Genomic DNA, 17407 nt, shown 5'->3' with positions numbered 1-17407 from the left:
TGAGGTCACCCCTGCCCCCAACACTGTGATTCTGCTACTGCATAGACATAGGATTACACTGCTGGAATTTCCAGAATTAAAAGAAATGTGTGTGGTTTCTTAATTGTCAATTTTTATAGTGATTGGGGTTTTGTATGTTTTAGCAGTTTTACTCCTCAATCATGATGATGATTTTGATTTAGTTTACTATCGTTAGAAACTTTGGGAACCGTTTTCAGGGAGGGATTGTTTTCAAAGCTCAGAAACTGTCCGAGGGCTTTAAAAATAAACAAAGCTTGATGTGGGTCCCATGTGGTCCATTCAGTGAAGAACGCTTGTTTTCAAAATACTTTAAAAAAAAAAATATGAAAACGAGCATTGCTATTATTCTTCCAAACATACTTTAAGGGGGAGAGACACCAAACATTCTGCCGCTTAATGCTTTTTACCATTCCAAAAATTAACACCAAAGCCAAAGTATGGAAAAGGGAAAGAAAAACGTGGTGTAAAAATTGCTTTCTGTATTTCCAAAGATTAACACAAAAGCCAGAGTGAGAGATATATATAGAGAGAGAGAGAGTGAGAGAGAGAGAGAGAGAGAGAGGGAGGGAGGGAGGGAGGGAGGGAGAAGTTTTATAAATATTCAAAATACAGATATTTCCCTGAAATCCAGGTGTAATTCTGGGTATGTTCCAAAGCACACTGGTTTGGATTGAGTGTAAATTCATTGCATTTACATTTCTAAATTGCATTTATATATCCCACCTTACCTATGGTCAGCTTATCACTGCTCCTTACTGGGGGGTAGTGGGTGGTGGCAGGGGTTAGAAGAGGAGCAGTAATGCACCAGCAAGGTCAGTGTGGTACACACACACACAGCTGGGAGCACCAGGCTGGCTCTGCCAGTGCACTTAACCCAGTGGTTCCCAAAGCAGGCGGTACCACCCGGGGGTGTGAGATTGCCTGGGTGTGTGTGTGCAAAGAGTCAATGAGGTGGCTAGAGGGCACTGGAAGTGTATGTTTGTATCAGACGTTGAAAAGCTGGGATCACTGGATCAAGTTCATCAATCTCGTTGCATTAATTAAACTACAGTGGTACTTTGGTTTAAGAACAGCTTAGTTTATGAACAACTTGGCTGCAAACCCAAAAGTAGGTGTTTTGGTTTGTGAACTTTGCCTTGGAATAAGAACATGTTTCCCTTCCTGTTGAGTGTGTTCCATTTGTAAATTGAGTCCCCCACAGCTATGGGAAAGCACGCCTTGCTTTAAGAATGCTTTGGTTTAAGAACGGACTTCCAGAACGGATTAAGTTCGTAAACCAAGGTACCACTGTATAAAGTTTTGATTGGATTTTGAATAAATGTGCAATTAATGGCCACAGTTTTGTATTTTATTGTGTTGTCCTTGGCGGGTCATGCAAAGCATAATGCTGAATAATTCTTTTCATAGGAGGCACTGGGGGATGAGGCTGTGGAACCAAGGGAGCAATGACCCATAAATGTTTGGGAACCTTACTGCCACCTTTCCCACTAGAGGCTGGGTGAATCCTACCTTGCCGAGCTCTGCTGCCTCCTACCCTATCCCTCTGAGCTAGATTCTTGGAGACAGGGGAAACATCATGCTAAGAACATGGTTGGCTTAGGGCTTTGTTTTGTTTTTAAATGCCTGGGATAAGATAGCTTTGAATAGCAATGTGCTGCATTTTGCAGAGAAAGGGTTTCAACACAGGACTCTTCCAAGCCGTTTAATCAATCTTGCTGCTGGCTGAAAATAAAGCGTGTTAGACAGCCCGGAGTGAGACTGACAAAAGCCTTAGGTGGAAGTAAAATAATACCTGAGAGTCAAGTGTGGGGGCAAGAGGAGGCTGTGCTGTGTGTCTTGATTTGTTTCTCTTTCCCTGCAGTTCAGTCACTTTGCTGTTTGGGGAAGCATGCTGCTCTGGCTGGTCTTCTTCGGAGTCTACTCCACCATCTGGCCCATCATTCCGATTGCACCAGACATGCTGGGACAGGTCAGTCCTTGGGTTCCACAGTGGCAAAAGAGCACATTTGTGTTTGTGTGTGTGTGTGTGTGTTTGTGTGTTCTCAGGAGCAAATATGCTTTGAGAAGTGGATAGTTTAGAGCGCCCAATTAAATCAACCACATTTAAGTAAGCTGTTGGGTTGCGGGTTTGTTTTTGCTTTCAAAGGGATTGCTCTGCTCGGAGGTTACTTGAACTTTGTCAATAAATACCCTTGATGTGCAAAGTTACGTACTTTAAAAAAAAATTAATTGATTACATGAGATCTAAAATTTGAGGCTTTGATCCATATCAAAATAGGCCGTAACTTTTCTCCACCCTGTTTTTTTTGAAAAAAAATTATATTTTATTAAGGTGATATCATTTGAAAGAAATAAAAACTTTTCTCCACCCTAGATGAACAGGCAAAATATCATGATCCTATGCACGTATACACAGGAATAAATCCATGGTATTCAGTGGGACTCCACCCTGGGTGAAAGGGCTTGATTGCACAATCCTAAACATGTCTGCTCAGAAGTAAATCCATGGTATTCACTGGGACTTATTCCCAGTAAAGTATGCACAGGATAAACCACAGACACCATTGTTGTCCTTCACACTGGTTAGTTCTATTGGTATGCAGTACAAATCAAAAGTGCACCAGATGTAATCACTATGACTGTGGCTAGTTAAAGAAATATTAGTCCAATTAAATGAGTTTTAATCGACTGGTTAATGTATTATACCCACATTAATCTCACTGTGACTGAAGCAGTAGTCTTGAAGGGAGAAAATACGTTTTAGAAGAGGCACTCCTTCCTCCGTGTTAGTGAAGGAGCAACTACAATGGAACCTCCAGTTGCAGACATAATCCGTCCCAGAGGCATGTCCACAACTCGAAGCATTCACATCCAGAAGCGTTGCGTCTTTGCATGCGCACAGCGCGATTTAGCACTTCTGCACATGCGCAAAGCGTGATTTAGCACTTCTGCGCATGTGCGAGCAGCGGAACCCGGAAGTAACCCATTCCGGTACTTACGGGTTGCCGTAGGATGCAAGACGAAAACACACAACCTGAAGCAGACGCAACATGAGGTATGACTGTACTTTTCTAAGATGGTGTCCACTACCTGCAATTTGCAGTACGTACTTGGTATTTATTATTATTTTAATTGTGCTACCTGATCAGTCTGGGTGTTGATCTAGTTGTTTGGCAAGTTTTTAAACAATAATCCGAATTTATTGATAAATTAAATGTTGCACCCCTAGTGTAAACCCCTAGTGTTGCACCCACAGTAGAAATATTGCTGAAACAAATGGTAATGGAAGTACAAAAAGGCAAAGCTGGGTGCCATCACTGCTCTTTTTCATTTGAGGCCTCCTTTGAAAATGCATTTCACCTAGGCAGGATATTGCGGTTCTGGTGGGTGGAATCCTGGGCGATACGTTCAACATCAGACACATGCATTTCTCCCAGTTATGAGCATGCATCTGTGATCAGGATTTGATCATACATTAATCCTCTCCAGTGCTCCCCCCCCCCTTAGAAAAATAGGTACTCACCATGAAGTTGTTTCAGTAAGTGCCACACTTTTTAACAAAAGAAAAAGTGGTGCCGTTACTGCGTACCCTTGAGGACCCCCTGGAAAAAAAGCACTGATCCTCTCCATATATGATTTCCTGTTTGGTGGTTTCTTTTACAGAATGCCATTTGCAAACTAAATGTTTACTAAAGCCACATTATGTATCATTTCTGATTAAGTACCCAGTTTTTCCGGTATTCTTTTTCTCTGACTTGTCTAAGGGGCTGGAAATATATCTGTAAGATAAATTACTGGGTGACCATATCCAAAAGGGAGTACTTACCTTTCAAATGTTAGTGAAGTTTTGGATTTGTTCCTTCGACATGTATTGAGTTCCAGGTGGTGAAATTCTCCCCTTCGGTGCCATGATTTCAACCTTTGGAGAATGGGATGGGGGTGTGTGGGGAATAATGAGCCTGTCAAAACCACTCAAGTGTCTGATGGGAATGTGAAAAATAGGAGACTCTGGGGATATATATGTGTATATGTGTGTTTAATAAATGAAAGGTGAAATACTACATGGAGTAAATCCAAATGAAAAATGTGTCATTCTAGCAAGATAGGACCAGGACAACATTTAAATCTAAAGAAATGCCATATGTGTGTGTGTGTGTGTGTGTGTGTGTGTGTGTGTGTGTATTGTTCACTTAGTGGTATTCTTGTCCCATTGGCAAAATGTTTTGTGCTAGCAGGATGTTGACAGCAAGCAAACGCATAAGCAAGTCGCTGCTAACTTTGTTGCACAGTAGATTTTGCAATCTGTTCCGCTGTGGGTTTCTGCTAGTGTAGTTGTTGCACAGCTCAGCAGATGGAGGTGGCAACCCCCCCCCCCGACATCTCTGGCAAGCAGATTTGTGGGTTCCTATAAAACAGTGGGAGAGCAGGTGCTTTGTATGCAGAAGGTCCAGGTTCAGTTTCCAGCATTGCCAGGTAAGACTTACAAAGAATCCTTGCTGAAACTTTAGCTGCCAGTCATCATCTCCAGGTAGAGCTGGGAAGAACTTGGAGAGCTAGCTGGTTGGACCTTGGTGTTAGGCAGCTTTCATTTACATTCGCTAGCTGGCTGTTTCCTACACCTCCTGTCCAAATATGCTGGGGAGAAGAGTAGTTCTGTATCAGTACCAGCTGGGGAGAAGAGCAGTTCTAGTGAACCAAGCATATTAATTTTAATTTTTTTAAAAAAAAAACACCATTCCTGTGTATTAGAAAAGTGCTCTAAAGACAGTTTTGTAAGGTTATTTATCCTGTAATTCCATCTAATAAACCAGAGAAACTCTGCAGCCATTCTCTATCAAATCTGGTGTTGTTGTTGTTCAGTCGTTCAGTCGTGTCCGACTCTTCGTGACCCCATGGACCAGAGCACGCCAGGCACGCCTATCCTTCACTGCCTCCCGCAGTTTGGCCAAACTCATGTTAGTAGCTTCGAGAATACTGTCCAACCATCTCATCCTTTGTCGTCCCCTTTTCCTTGTGCCCTCCATCTTTCCCAACATCAGGGTCTTTTCCAGGGAGTCTTCTCTTCTCATGAGGTGGCCAAAGTACTGGAGCCTCAACTTCAGGATCTGTCCTTCTAGTGAGTACTCAGGGCCGATTTCCTTGAGAATGGATAGGTTTGATCTTCTTGCAGTCCATGGGACTCTCAAGAGTCTCCTCCAGCACCATAATCTGGTAGCGGTCTAATAAATATTTCATTATGTTGCGGTATAAGACAGGGGATGCTGCAAAAGATTGCCATGGACAGCTTGATTGCTGTGGACAGCTTTCAAGGGTGAGGAGCGAGAGTGACAGCTGACAGGACATGGTCTGCCAGCCTGCTTATGACAAACAGAGACAAAAACAAATTCCTTAGACGGCATTCCACGGCATCTTCATTATGCTTCGTTGTGCTATTTGCATCACCAGTTCTAATTCGAATTTCCATAAATAAGGCTGAAATTTGATTAGCACCACGCAGAACTATGAAGCATATTTTGCTGCCCAAGAACGGTAGGCTCATAATGCAAATAGGTCAGCTTTTAAAACAGGGATGAGGAAACTGATGGAATCCTGCTTTTATTTAGATCTTTGTTGAATATTCTACAGTTTTAATTTCAAGTTAATCAAAGCTGTTTTGCTGGGCAGGAATAACTGAACCCCCATTTTTAATTGTGAAGATGTTTACCTTTCCCTCATCGATTCAGTACTGTTGTTTCCCGTGGATGTTGCTTCTTCTTTCTTGGATCATGGATCATAAGAACCTAAGAAGAACCTTGCTGGATCAAGTCAAAGCTCATCAGGTCCTGCATCTTATTCTCACAGTGGCCAACCAGATCCGTAGGAAGTCTGCAAATAGGATCTAAGTGCAATGGCGCTCTCTCCACAGGATTTCCAGCAATACTGCCTCTTAACAGTGGAGGTAGATCATATAGAGAATGACATTGGAGGATGGGTGGGTGGGTGTGTATCTCAAAGGATAGATGCAGATAATTGAGAATGCTTCCTCAATCAGTAGCAAGGGGTATTCCAGCTAATTAGAGATCATGTTGTGAACAGGATGTAGTCATAATGCTGCATATCCAATCAGTTTTGACTAGATGATGATGTCCCTGAGGGCCGTTCAGGGAAGAACTAGTCAGGACAATATAAATGAATGTGCCCAATGGACTAGAATGTGGTCTAAACCTTTAAATCCATATCAATGAAAAGAAAAGAACTCGTCCTGAAACTAACCCACAGGTGGTATCTAACGCCTAGAAAATTAGCACTAATACACCAAGGAACCTCACCTAACTGCTGGAGAGGGTGCACCTCCACCAGGCACATACCTCCACATGTGGTGGGAGTGCTCCAAAGACCAACTATTCTGGACAACAACCATACGAGAAATATGTAAGATAACCAAGCAAGTGCTAGAAATCACCCCAGAATTGGTCTTACTAAACATCTTCCAAGATAACAACGCCCACTTACACCACAAAGAACTCATAACCCACCTACTCTCGGCAGCCAGAAACATCATAACCAGACACTGGAGAGACCTGTCAGGAGTAAAAATGGACCAATGGTACCAAGTAGTATGGGAAACAGCCCTACTAGAAAAACTAACCAGTAAGCTGAAACAGACATGGGGACAAACAGAAGAAGACGACTTCACCTCGGTATGGTTCCCCTTCATTACACATGCAGCCCAAAAAAACAATGACAAAAATCTACCCAACAGCATACAAATCAATATGGCTGGCCTGATCAAAAACACCCACCCACCCACCCCACTCACACAGGAAACCAAAGACCACCACAGCCAATCACTAATGAACAACCACACCCTATGCCAACCCCAAACTCTCCCACCATCAAAGGAGCACAAGCTAACAATAGAGAACTTGCACAAACGACGCTGACACCAAACCCTACATATATTAAGTAAAGAAGAAACATCGCCACACCGCCCCACCCATTTCCCCATCCCACCCACCTCCCCCCTTTCTCCCTAATGTCTCAACAAACAAAACTGATGTGTAAAAATGCTGCATGGAAAAATACAAGAGAGACATTGCATATACCTTTGTAAAACAAGAAAATCCTTAATAAAAAAGGTAAAAATAAATAATTAAATGTGCCAACATTTATCCAGAAGCCTCAAAAACTGTCCAAATATGGGAGACATTACCCAACAATGTTGGGGAAAAAATTGTGAAAACCTGTGAGTAATTTGAGCTGAGCCCTAATTTTATTGCAGCTACATTGGGGGGGGGGGATCTGTGACACAATTGTGGTTAAACATCTGCTCCAACACAACACCCAGGTCCCAAAGTAAAGAATACAGTGCTAATAGCATTGAGTTTCTGTGTGAATATTTCAACGAAATGTTTTTCTAGTTAAGAAATGTAATTTAATACTCATTGGATTTCCCGAAACAAATGATGTCTTGAGATATGGCATTAAAGCCTCACTGGGGCTAAGGCAATATTTTATATTATTTTCATTCCAACCACAAGAATTACACTATGTGTGATTGAATGAGGTCATTAATGTAGCCCAGTATTGTAGCACCGTGTTCCTAGATCGGTAATAAATTACCAGATACGTTAAAAGGCTGCTCATCATCTAATCAAGAATGAAGAAGCGATCGGGGAGAAAGGTATTCTGTCCAAACATATAGAGCACTTGGAGCGTTCATATTCCTTTCAAGAATTCCACTCCATCATTGAAATGTCAGGATATGGCTCCCAGGACTTTACACAGCAAGTGAAGCAGGGTTTTAAAATCCAAGTCCTCTGAAAGGAGGCTCATAAAAATTAGATGGAGGAGGTGGGATGTATAAAAGCCGCATCAACTTTCAAGACGGTTCTTGCAAAATCTATTACCGATATACAAAACCAACTGCACTGAGCCCATGATAGTCCACAGCTGAGAAAGAAAAATGGCTTCTCTTCCTCAGAGACAGAACATTCCCTATACTAGACGTATTCTGTAGTACTATTCAAGGGAGAAAGGTCTTAAAAGCAAGACAGGAAGCAGACACCTTGGGGTAGATTCTGGTGGTTATCTTTAAAGCCCTAAATCAGGAGTAGCCAAGATGGTGCCCTTCATATGTTGTGGACTACAACTCCCATAATCTCTGTCCATGGGCTGTGCTATAGCTGGAGCAGATGACAGTTGCAGTCCACAGCATTTGTGATGACTATCCCTGTGCTAAACGACTGGGGACTCAATACCCAAATCCTTGCATAATCCTGCCTGCATATTAAGACTTTCAGCTGAGGACCTCCTCAGAGTGCTATCCATTGCTGAAATGTGTGATATACCTGCTTTAATCACAAGAGTCTTTTCTGCTGTGGTGCCCCAGGTTTGGAATATCCGTGATTCAAGTGGTGGTGTTAACTGAAATATCTAAAAGACCACCTCCTTCCCTACAGACCCTCTCAGGTGCCAAGGCTGGCAGAGAGGACCCTCTCGGTAGTTCTGCCACCCTCAAGGGATTTCTCTGTGGCAGCTCCTAAATTGTAGAATTCCCTCCCCACAGAGGCGCATCTAGCTAAAAATGTAAATATTTACTCCAAAATAGACAGGCAGACAGATTGGGGCCTACCCTATTCCTTTGACTGTTTCTTGTTTTAAACTGATAATAGCAGTGTTGTTGTTTTTTTCAAACTATTGTAACCAACCCTGGAATCTTATGGTTAAGGATAGGTAAGGACTTGAATAAATAATCATTATCAACATGGCATCTTTTGGGTGCCAGATTAAGACATTCAGGTTTTCCCAGGCATTCTGAAGGGATTACATTTATTTTCAGTCTGATTTAAACAGAAAAGAAAAGGCTATTATCTTTTAGTTTGTATTGTTTTATGATAGACTTTGTTTTTACTGTGTTTTTGTTGCTGTTTTTGATCTGTTTGGCTGAAGGACAATTTAGAATTTATTTATTTTTTAAAAAAACAACAAATATCCTAAAGCAGGGGTGGAGAACCTGTGGCTCTCCTGGTGTTGTTGGACTGAATTTCCCATAATTCCTGGCCATTGGCCATCCTGGTTGGGGCTTAGGTAAAGGTAAAGGGACCCCTGACCATTAGGTCCAGTCGTGTCCGACTCTGGGGTTGCGGCGCTCATCTCACATTACTGGCCGAGAGAGCTGGCGTACATCTTCCGGGTCATTTGGCCAGCATGAGAAAGCCGCTTCTGGCGAAACCAGAGCAGCGCATGGAAACGCCATTTACCTTCCCGCCAGAGCGGTACCTATTTATCTACTTGCACTTTGTTGTGCTTTCAAACTGCTAGGTGGGCAGGAGCTGGGACCGAGCAACGGGAGCTCACCCCGTCGCTGGGATTCGAACCGCCGACCTTCTGATCAGTAAGCCCTAGGCTCTGTGGTTTAACCCACAGTGCCACCCTCTTAAGGGAGTTGAAATCCACTAACATCTTGGAGGGCCACAGGTTCTCCATGCCTGCTCAGGGAAACTCTTATGAGAAAGAGCCTGTTTAGAAATGATAGCCTAGCCCAGTGGTTTTCAAAGGGTGTGCCACGTAGGAGAGGAGAGGATGGCGAGTGTGGTGTGAAGATTCGAGGACAACCAACCAAACATTTAAACATTTCATTGTAGTGTAGTAGCCAACTACTTGTTTTATACTTTCTGGATGTCCCATGATGTGCTGGCCCCAAGGGTTTGTCCATGAAGCGAGGTCCAAGTCCAGTCCTGGGTCTAGGGGTCCAAAGGAGGTCAGTCCGGCGGGGAGCGAGGCAGGGAGCAGGTCAAGGTCCAAGGTAGGTTCAGGCACAAGGTTGCAGGTTGAGCACACGCTTGCAACTATGTTGCTCACGCAACTTGGGCTGGGTCTGGCTGGCTTTTATCTGGCCCTATGCTTAGGGCCGCCCCGATCCTCTGGAGACTCGCCTCTCCTCCGGGCCTGGAGGCGAGCACTCCTCCTGCAGACACTTAACTCCCTTCGCCTCTCTGCCCTGAGCCTCTGTAGCTCAGGAGAGGCTGGTGGGTTACTGGACCCAGGGGATGCCTCAGCTTCCTCTGAAGAGGCTGGGAGTGGAGCACCTGCAGGCAATGGGTCCTCCCTCCCATCAGGAGCCAGAGCAGACTCTGCTGATGCCTGCACCTGGGGATCCAGCACAGGTGGGGATCCTTCAGGCTCAAGCCCTGGCCCCGGCTCAGCTGGTTCTGGAGGCGGGGAATCCTGTGCAGGCTGGGATCCCTCAGGTTCAGCATCAGAGTCTGACTCCCAGGCCATCACACCATCCCCCCTCCCAGGCCTCCCCCTCAACTGAGGGGCCGGACCAGGCTTGCTGGGGTAAGCTGCATGGAAATCACGGAGGCAGGCAGGTGCGTGGACGTTTTCCACTGGTTCCCATGAACGATCCTCAGGCCCATACCCCTTCCAGTCGATGAGGTATTGGAGCTTCCCCCTGCGGTATCGTGAGTCGAGAATGCGCTCCACCTCATACTCAGGCTCCCCCTCAACCAAAACTGGCTGCGGTCGTGGATTGTCTGGGTGGAACTCGTCGGGCGGGGCGACTGGACTAAGTAGGGACCGGTGGAATACTGGGTGAACCTTGAGTGATGGAGGTAACTGGAGGCGAAACGCCACCGGTGACACCTGCGCAGTGATGGTGAATGGGCCGGCAAACCGTGCATCCAGCTTTCGTGAGGGCCGAGAAGGATGCAGGTGACGGGTAGAGAGCCACACCCGATCGCCAACATGGAGTTCTGGCCCCTCCTGACGATGTCGGTCAGCTTGGGCCTTGTATGCGTCCTTGGCCTGGCGCAGTTGCTCCATCAATAATTGTTGCTGGGACTGAAGCTCCTGAAGCCAGTCTGTCACTGCGGGGACCGCGGAAGCTGGCAGCACGTCCGGGAACAAACGTGGATGGTAGCCGTAGGAGGCCTGGAACGGGGTCTGCTGGGTGGAGGCGTTCACTGCATTGTTGTAGGCGAACTCCGCCAATGGCAAGTGATCGACCCAGTCATCCTGCTGGAAGCTGCAGTAACACCGGAGGTACTGCTCCAGCACCGCATTTGCCCGTTCCGTCTGGCCATCGGTCTGCGGGTGGTGGGCCGAAGATAGACAGACCTCCGTCCCAAGGGTCTGGTGCAGGGCTCGCCAGAAGTGGGATGTGAACTGGACGCCGCGGTCAGAAACCACACGCTCGGGAAGGCCATGCAGGCGGAAGATGTGCTGCATGTACAGTTGAGCCGTCTCCTTAGCTGTGGGTATGGACGGGCAGGGGGCACAGTGCACCATCTTAGTGAAATGGTCCGTGAACCAGGAGGCAGGTACAGTGACGAGATGGGGGCAAGTCTACCACAAAGTCCAGTGAGACCGTGTGCCAGGGACGTGGTGGGACTGGTAATGGCTGGAGCAGACCGGGGGGTCGCCCAGTAGGACCCTTGGCCCTCCGGCAGACATCGCAACCAGCAACATAGCGTGCCACATCAGCCTTCAGGCGGGGCCACCAGAACTCCCGGCTTACCAGATGAGTGGTCCGGTACCGCCCAAAGTGCCCTGCTGCTGGGGCATCGTGGGACATCTGGAGAACCTCAGCCCGCAATGGTCCTGGTGGGATGTATAGACGACCCTGGTGCAGCAGTAGGCCCTGGTGCAGGGCCAGCCCTGGATATCGAGGGCATGACCCGTCAGACAGTTCCCGGAGCCGTTCCTGAGCCCAAGCGTCGACCCGTTGCTGTTCTCGCACCCGAGCCTGCAGTGGCTTGGCCTCCTGAGTGGCCAGGAATGTGGCTGGTGGTAAGATAGTCGTCGGTACTGCCTGCTGTACAGTGTCTGCGACGTCCTCGGGTTTCCGGGACAGGGCATCCGCTTTCCGGTTTTGGGAGCTAGGGATGTAGCGGATCCGGAACTGGAACCGGGAGAAAAACAGCGCCCACCGGATCTGCCTTTGGTTCAACTTGCGGGTGGTCTGGAGGTACTCCAGATTCCGGTGGTCCGTTCTCACTTCCACCGGGTGTCGTGCCCCCTCAAGATGATGGCGCCAGACCTCAAAGGCCACCTTGATGGCCAGTAGTTCCCGCTCCCACACGGTATAGTTACGCTCCGCCGGAAGGAGCTGCCGGGAGTAGTAGGCGCAGGGTAACAGCGGCGCATCGGGTCCGTGTTGCTGAGACAGGATGGCACCGAGAGCCGTACTGGAGGCATCAGTCTCCACCACGAAGGGACGAGAGGGATCAGGATGCTGTAAAATCGGCGCCCTCTGGAAACAGGCTTTCAACCCCTTAAATGCCACTTCAGCCTCCTCATCCCAGGAGAAGGGTGTCTTGGGGCGCAGCAGTCGGGTTAATGGGGTGGTGCGATGAGCATAATCTGCAATGAAGGTCCGGTAATAGTTGGCGAACCCTAGGAACCGCTGTAAGTCCTTGCGGTTCCGGGGCGCTGCCCACTCTCGAACCGCAGCCACCTTCCCAGGGTCCATCTGCACCCCGTCAGGGGAGAGTCGGTGTCCAAGGAAGTCCACTGACCGCTGGTGGAACTCGCACTTGCTGAGCTTGGCATACAGGCGGTGCTCCCGCAAGCGCTGCAACACGGACCGAACATGACTCTCGTGACGGGCTGGGTCACGGGAATAAATCAGAATATCATCTAGGTACACCACCACGTATTTGTCTAGCAAGTCCTGGAATACGTGGTTGATGTACCGTTGAAACACGGCGGGTGCGTTGCATAATCCGAACGGCATAACCAGGTATTCAAACTGCCCATACCGGGTCCCGAATGCCGTCTTCCACTCGTCCCCGGCACGGATCCGAATCAAGTTGTAGGCCCCTCGGAGGTCCAGTTTGGTGAACATCTGCGCCCCCTGCACCCGCTCCAGCAATTCTGCAATAAGGGGCAAGGGGTACCGGTCTGGGATGGTGATCTTGTTCAGGGCCCGGTAGTCATGGCAGAGGCGAAGCTCCCCACACTTCTTCTTAACGAAGAGTACAGGAGCGGCAGTGGGTGAGGTAGAGGGCCTAATGAACCCGCGTTCCAGGTTCTTGCGAAGGAAGTCCTGCAAGGCTTCACGCTCTGGCTCCGAAAGAGAATATAGGCGGCTTACAGGCAGGGGCGCCCCAGGCTGGAGGTCTATGCCGCAGTCGAAGGACCGATGAGGTGGCAGCTGGTCTGCTCCCTGTTCCTCGAACACGTCTAAATAGTCCTGGTACACGGCAGGGAGCGTTGACACAGCCTGCCCCATGGGGGCAGCTGCTACTAACTCGGACTGAGCATGGGAACCCGGGTCTGGGAAGCGTACAGTCCGATTGACCCAGTCGATCTGAACATTGTGCGACTCCAGCCAGTCCATCCCAAGCACCAGGGGAAACCGGGGCATGGTGGCAATGTCCAGGGTTCGCACCTCCCGGTGCTGCTGGTAGCACAGGACCAAGGGCTGGGTCTCCCGAGTAACCGCGCCCGAGCGTAGGAGCCGTCCGTCAATTGCCTCCACCTGCACTGGTTCCGGCTTGTTCTGAAGCGGCACCTGATGCTGAGTGGCGAAGGCAGAGTCCATATAGGAGCGGGTTGCCCCCGAATCCACCAGAGCGTGGGTGAGAATCCAGGGCCCACCGGGGGGGTATAGACGCACCGGTATCATGAGGTGTTGCAATTCCACTGGTGAGGGCCCATCATGCGATGCTTGGGGCCCCAGGTAGCCTGGGCCATCGGCTACTGGGGTTGGCCGTTTCACCTGCGGCTGGCGTTTCTCAGGGCAGGTTCGGGCGTAGTGTCCACTCCCACCGCAGTAGAGACACAGGTTCCCCTCCCGACGCCGAGTCTTTTCCGAGGGGGAGAGGCGAGGCCGCGCTGCCCCGAGCTGCATCGGCTCCTCCAATGACTCAGCTCTGGCCATGGAACTGCAGGGAAGCACCGGCGCTGGGAGCCCGGAGTGCCGGCGGCCCCGGGCCTGGCGACGGTCCTCCAACCGATCATCTATCTGCAGACTCCGTTGGATGAGGGCATCCAGTGTGGCAGGGCGATCCAACGTGGCCAGCTGATCCAGTACCTCGTCTGAAAGTCCCTCGAGATACTGGTCCCGCAGTGCAGAGTCGTTCCAGGTCAAGTCCTGCGCCAGCAGCCGAAATTCTGTGGCGTAGATGGCCACTGTGGACTTGCCCTGTTTCAACCGCCGAATTGCCCGATTGGCTTGACTCCCCTTCTGAGGGTTGGCAAACGTGGTTTCCAGAAGATTGCAAAACCCCGTATAGTCTGTCAGCAAGGGGGAGTCTTGCCGGAGCAGCGGCAACGCCCACTTGGCCGCCTGGTCCTTCAGCAAGCTGATCAGGAAGTGCACCTTGGTGCGGTCGTCGGGGAAATCCCGAGCTCGCCCCTGAATATACAGCTTGGCCTGGGCGAGAAACATGGGAAAGCTGGCTGGGGACCCATCAAATTTCTCTGGCAGGGCCACGGGGTACTTGCCAGGAGCTGGGGCGGCGGCCCCAGGAGCCGGTAAGGCATCCAAACGCTGCTGAAGCGCCGTAACCACATTGCTTAGCTGCTGCACGGTGTGGGTCAAGGCCTGGTTCTCCTGGGCCAATGCCACCAGCGCAGCCGCCTGGTCAGCCATGGCTATTAGTTCCTCCCGAACGCACCCCAGCGAAGGGGGAGTGCGGGTGTGGCGTGAGCAAACTGTGCTGGCCCCAAGGGTTTGTCCATGAAGCGAGGTCCAAGTCCAGTCCTGGGTCTAGGGGTCCAAAGGAGGTCAGTCCGGCGGGGAGCGAGGCAGGGAGCAGGTCAAGGTCCAAGGTAGGTTCAGGCACAAGGTTGCAGGTTGAGCACACGCTTGCAACTATGTTGCTCACGCAACTTGGGCTGGGTCTGGCTGGCTTTTATCTGGCCCTATGCTTAGGGCCGCCCCGATCCTCTGGAGACTCGCCTCTCCTCCGGGCCTGGAGGCGAGCACTCCTCCTGCAGACACTTAACTCCCTTCGCCTCTCTGCCCTGAGCCTCTGTAGCTCAGGAGAGGCTGGTGGGTTACTGGACCCAGGGGATGCCTCAGCTTCCTCTGAAGAGGCTGGGAGTGGAGCACCTGCAGGCAATGGGTCCTCCCTCCCATCAGGAGCCAGAGCAGACTCTGCTGATGCCTGCACCTGGGGATCCAGCACAGGTGGGGATCCTTCAGGCTCAAGCCCTGGCCCCGGCTCAGCTGGTTCTGGAGGCGGGGAATCCTGTGCAGGCTGGGATCCCTCAGGTTCAGCATCAGAGTCTGACTCCCAGGCCATCACACATGATCATATTATAAAGTAGTTGTGTTCTTCTGTGTTATAAATCAAGCAGTGCTAGGAGTTGTTTCTTTTTGTTTGCCAGTGTATTTCTTATCAATAAAAAAATATCGGTGTAGCGCGAGCAGATTTTTTTATTCTTAAAGTGTGGCCCAGAGAAGAAAGTTTGAGAACCACTAGCCTAGCCAGTAAATGGAATAGAACTAGCTAGAGCTAGACAATGGGGTCAGAAGCCTCAGATTTCAGGTCTTAAAGAGATTCCCAGCTGAGATCAAGAACTATTTCCCCCATCTTACTCTTCCCTTTGTGTGTTGATGGAGCTGCTGAGTTAGGTGCTCCATGAGAGCTTTAAGCTTCTCTTTGAAGCTTCTGACATGAGCCATCATGGAAGACAGGATACAAAATTAGATGGACCATTAATATGTTCTGGTTTGGTAATTCTCGTTTCCCTTTCTTAGTACAAGCTTCTCGTGTTTTGTCATGGACTAATTTATTTTGTTCCCAAGCCGCAAAGGTGATTTGTATTTCACAGGAAAATGGCTGGGGCTCTTTTTAGATTTTATTTTAATGTTTCCTTTAAGGAAAAGCTTTTAAAAAGGAAGTTTCATATATTGCACTGCAGCTAGCCTGCAATATGAAGTATTTATTGGTTCTGAGGGATTTCATTCCCCCTGAGTGACATGTTGCCTAGTCTTTGTCTAAGAAAAGATTGCAGTTACTCAGTCATCCTCTTGATCACAGGTCACTCAATACCTTCCACCATTAAGCCAGTGGTTAGAGGTCCATATTTGACCACCACTTTCTAGCCATTTTTATTCTGTTTTATATCCAATTTCCCATGTTCTTCCTGACAGGGAGAGAAAAAAATGAAGCTCAGAAAGAAAACTGGGAACTGAATCAGCACTTCTTCTTTCCCTCACCCCCACAAAGCAATTTCTGGAAATGCGAAGCCATCTCTCTCTGATCCCAACTGCTTCCCATGGGTAGCGTTTAACCAAGGGTTCAGACTGAATACGGTTATTCTTCAGAAGTATGTGTATGTATCTGACCAGATCACTGGTTCTACATACGGAATAACTATTATTGCAAACAAATGTTCCTATGTATTAGGTATGGGTGCCAAAAGCACAAATCCTTACATATCTTATTAAAGGGAAGCTGCCAGACTTCCATGAACACCAGGGTGAATCGCTCAGTGGCAGATCACATGCTTTGCATTCAGAATGTCCCAGGTTCAATTCCCAGCATCTCCAGATAACCCCGTCTGAAAACTTGGGGAGCCAGTGCAGGTCTCTGTAGAGAAAACTGAGCCTGATGGACCAAAGGTCTGACTGGGGAATAAGGCAGATTCCCATATCCAGATCCCATTGTTTTTTAAAGTGTGGAGGTGAGGGATTGTTTCATCTATGTGAATAGGCACCGCTAATTTCCCAAACTAATAAAATAGACACTAAATGCCCTAACCATATCCAATACACTTAAAATAGCACTTGTTGTTGTTGTTGTTGTTGTTGTTGTTCAGTCGTTCAGTCTTGTCCGACTCTTCGTGACCCCATGGACCAGAGCACGCCAGGCACGCCTATCCCTCACTGCCTCTCGCAGTTTGGCCAAACTCATGTTAGTAGCTTCGAGAACACTGTCCAACCATCTCATCCTCTGTCGTCCCCTTCTCCTTGTGCCCTCCATCTTTCCCACATCAGGGTCTTTTCCAGGGAGTCTTCTCTTCTCATGAGGTGGCCAAAGTACTGGAGCCTCAACTTCAGGATCTGTCCTTCTAGTGAGCACTCAGGGCTGATTTCTTTAAGAATGGAAAGGTTTGATCTTCTTGCAGTCCATGGGACTCTCAAGAGTCTCCTCCAGCACCATAATTCAAAAGCATCAATTCTTTGGCGATCAGCCTTCTTTATGGTCCAGCTCTCACTTCCGTACATTACTACTGGGAAAACCATAGCTTTAACTATACGGACTTTTGTCGGCAGGGTGATGTCTTTGCTTTTTAAGATGCTGTCTAGGTTTGTCATTGCTTTTCTCCCAAGAAGCAGGCGTCTTCTAATTTCGTGACTGCTGTCACCAAAGTAGTGTCACCAAAATAGCACTACTTTTTTGCAATTCAATCTTGAATGTATCCTTGCTGAGAATCTTCTTTC

At 48.5% G+C, this 17407-nt stretch overlaps 1 protein-coding gene across 1 annotated transcript in view; it reads left to right on the top strand.

Annotated features, from left to right (window-relative positions):
* Positions 1 to 17407, top strand: part of ATP8A2 (ATPase phospholipid transporting 8A2) — a 318542-nt gene that overhangs the window by 214612 nt on the left and 86523 nt on the right. Inside the window, exon 33 of the mRNA XM_033146356.1 lies at positions 1883 to 1990. Coding sequence (XP_033002247.1) covers positions 1883 to 1990 — 108 coding nt within the window. The remainder of the gene's footprint in view (positions 1 to 1882; positions 1991 to 17407) is intronic.

The sequence above is a fragment of the Lacerta agilis genome, chromosome 4 (genome assembly GCF_009819535.1).
Source record: "Lacerta agilis isolate rLacAgi1 chromosome 4, rLacAgi1.pri, whole genome shotgun sequence".
Classification (NCBI taxonomy): Eukaryota; Metazoa; Chordata; class Lepidosauria; order Squamata; family Lacertidae; genus Lacerta; species Lacerta agilis.
This window is presented reverse-complemented; position numbering and strand designations above follow the sequence as displayed.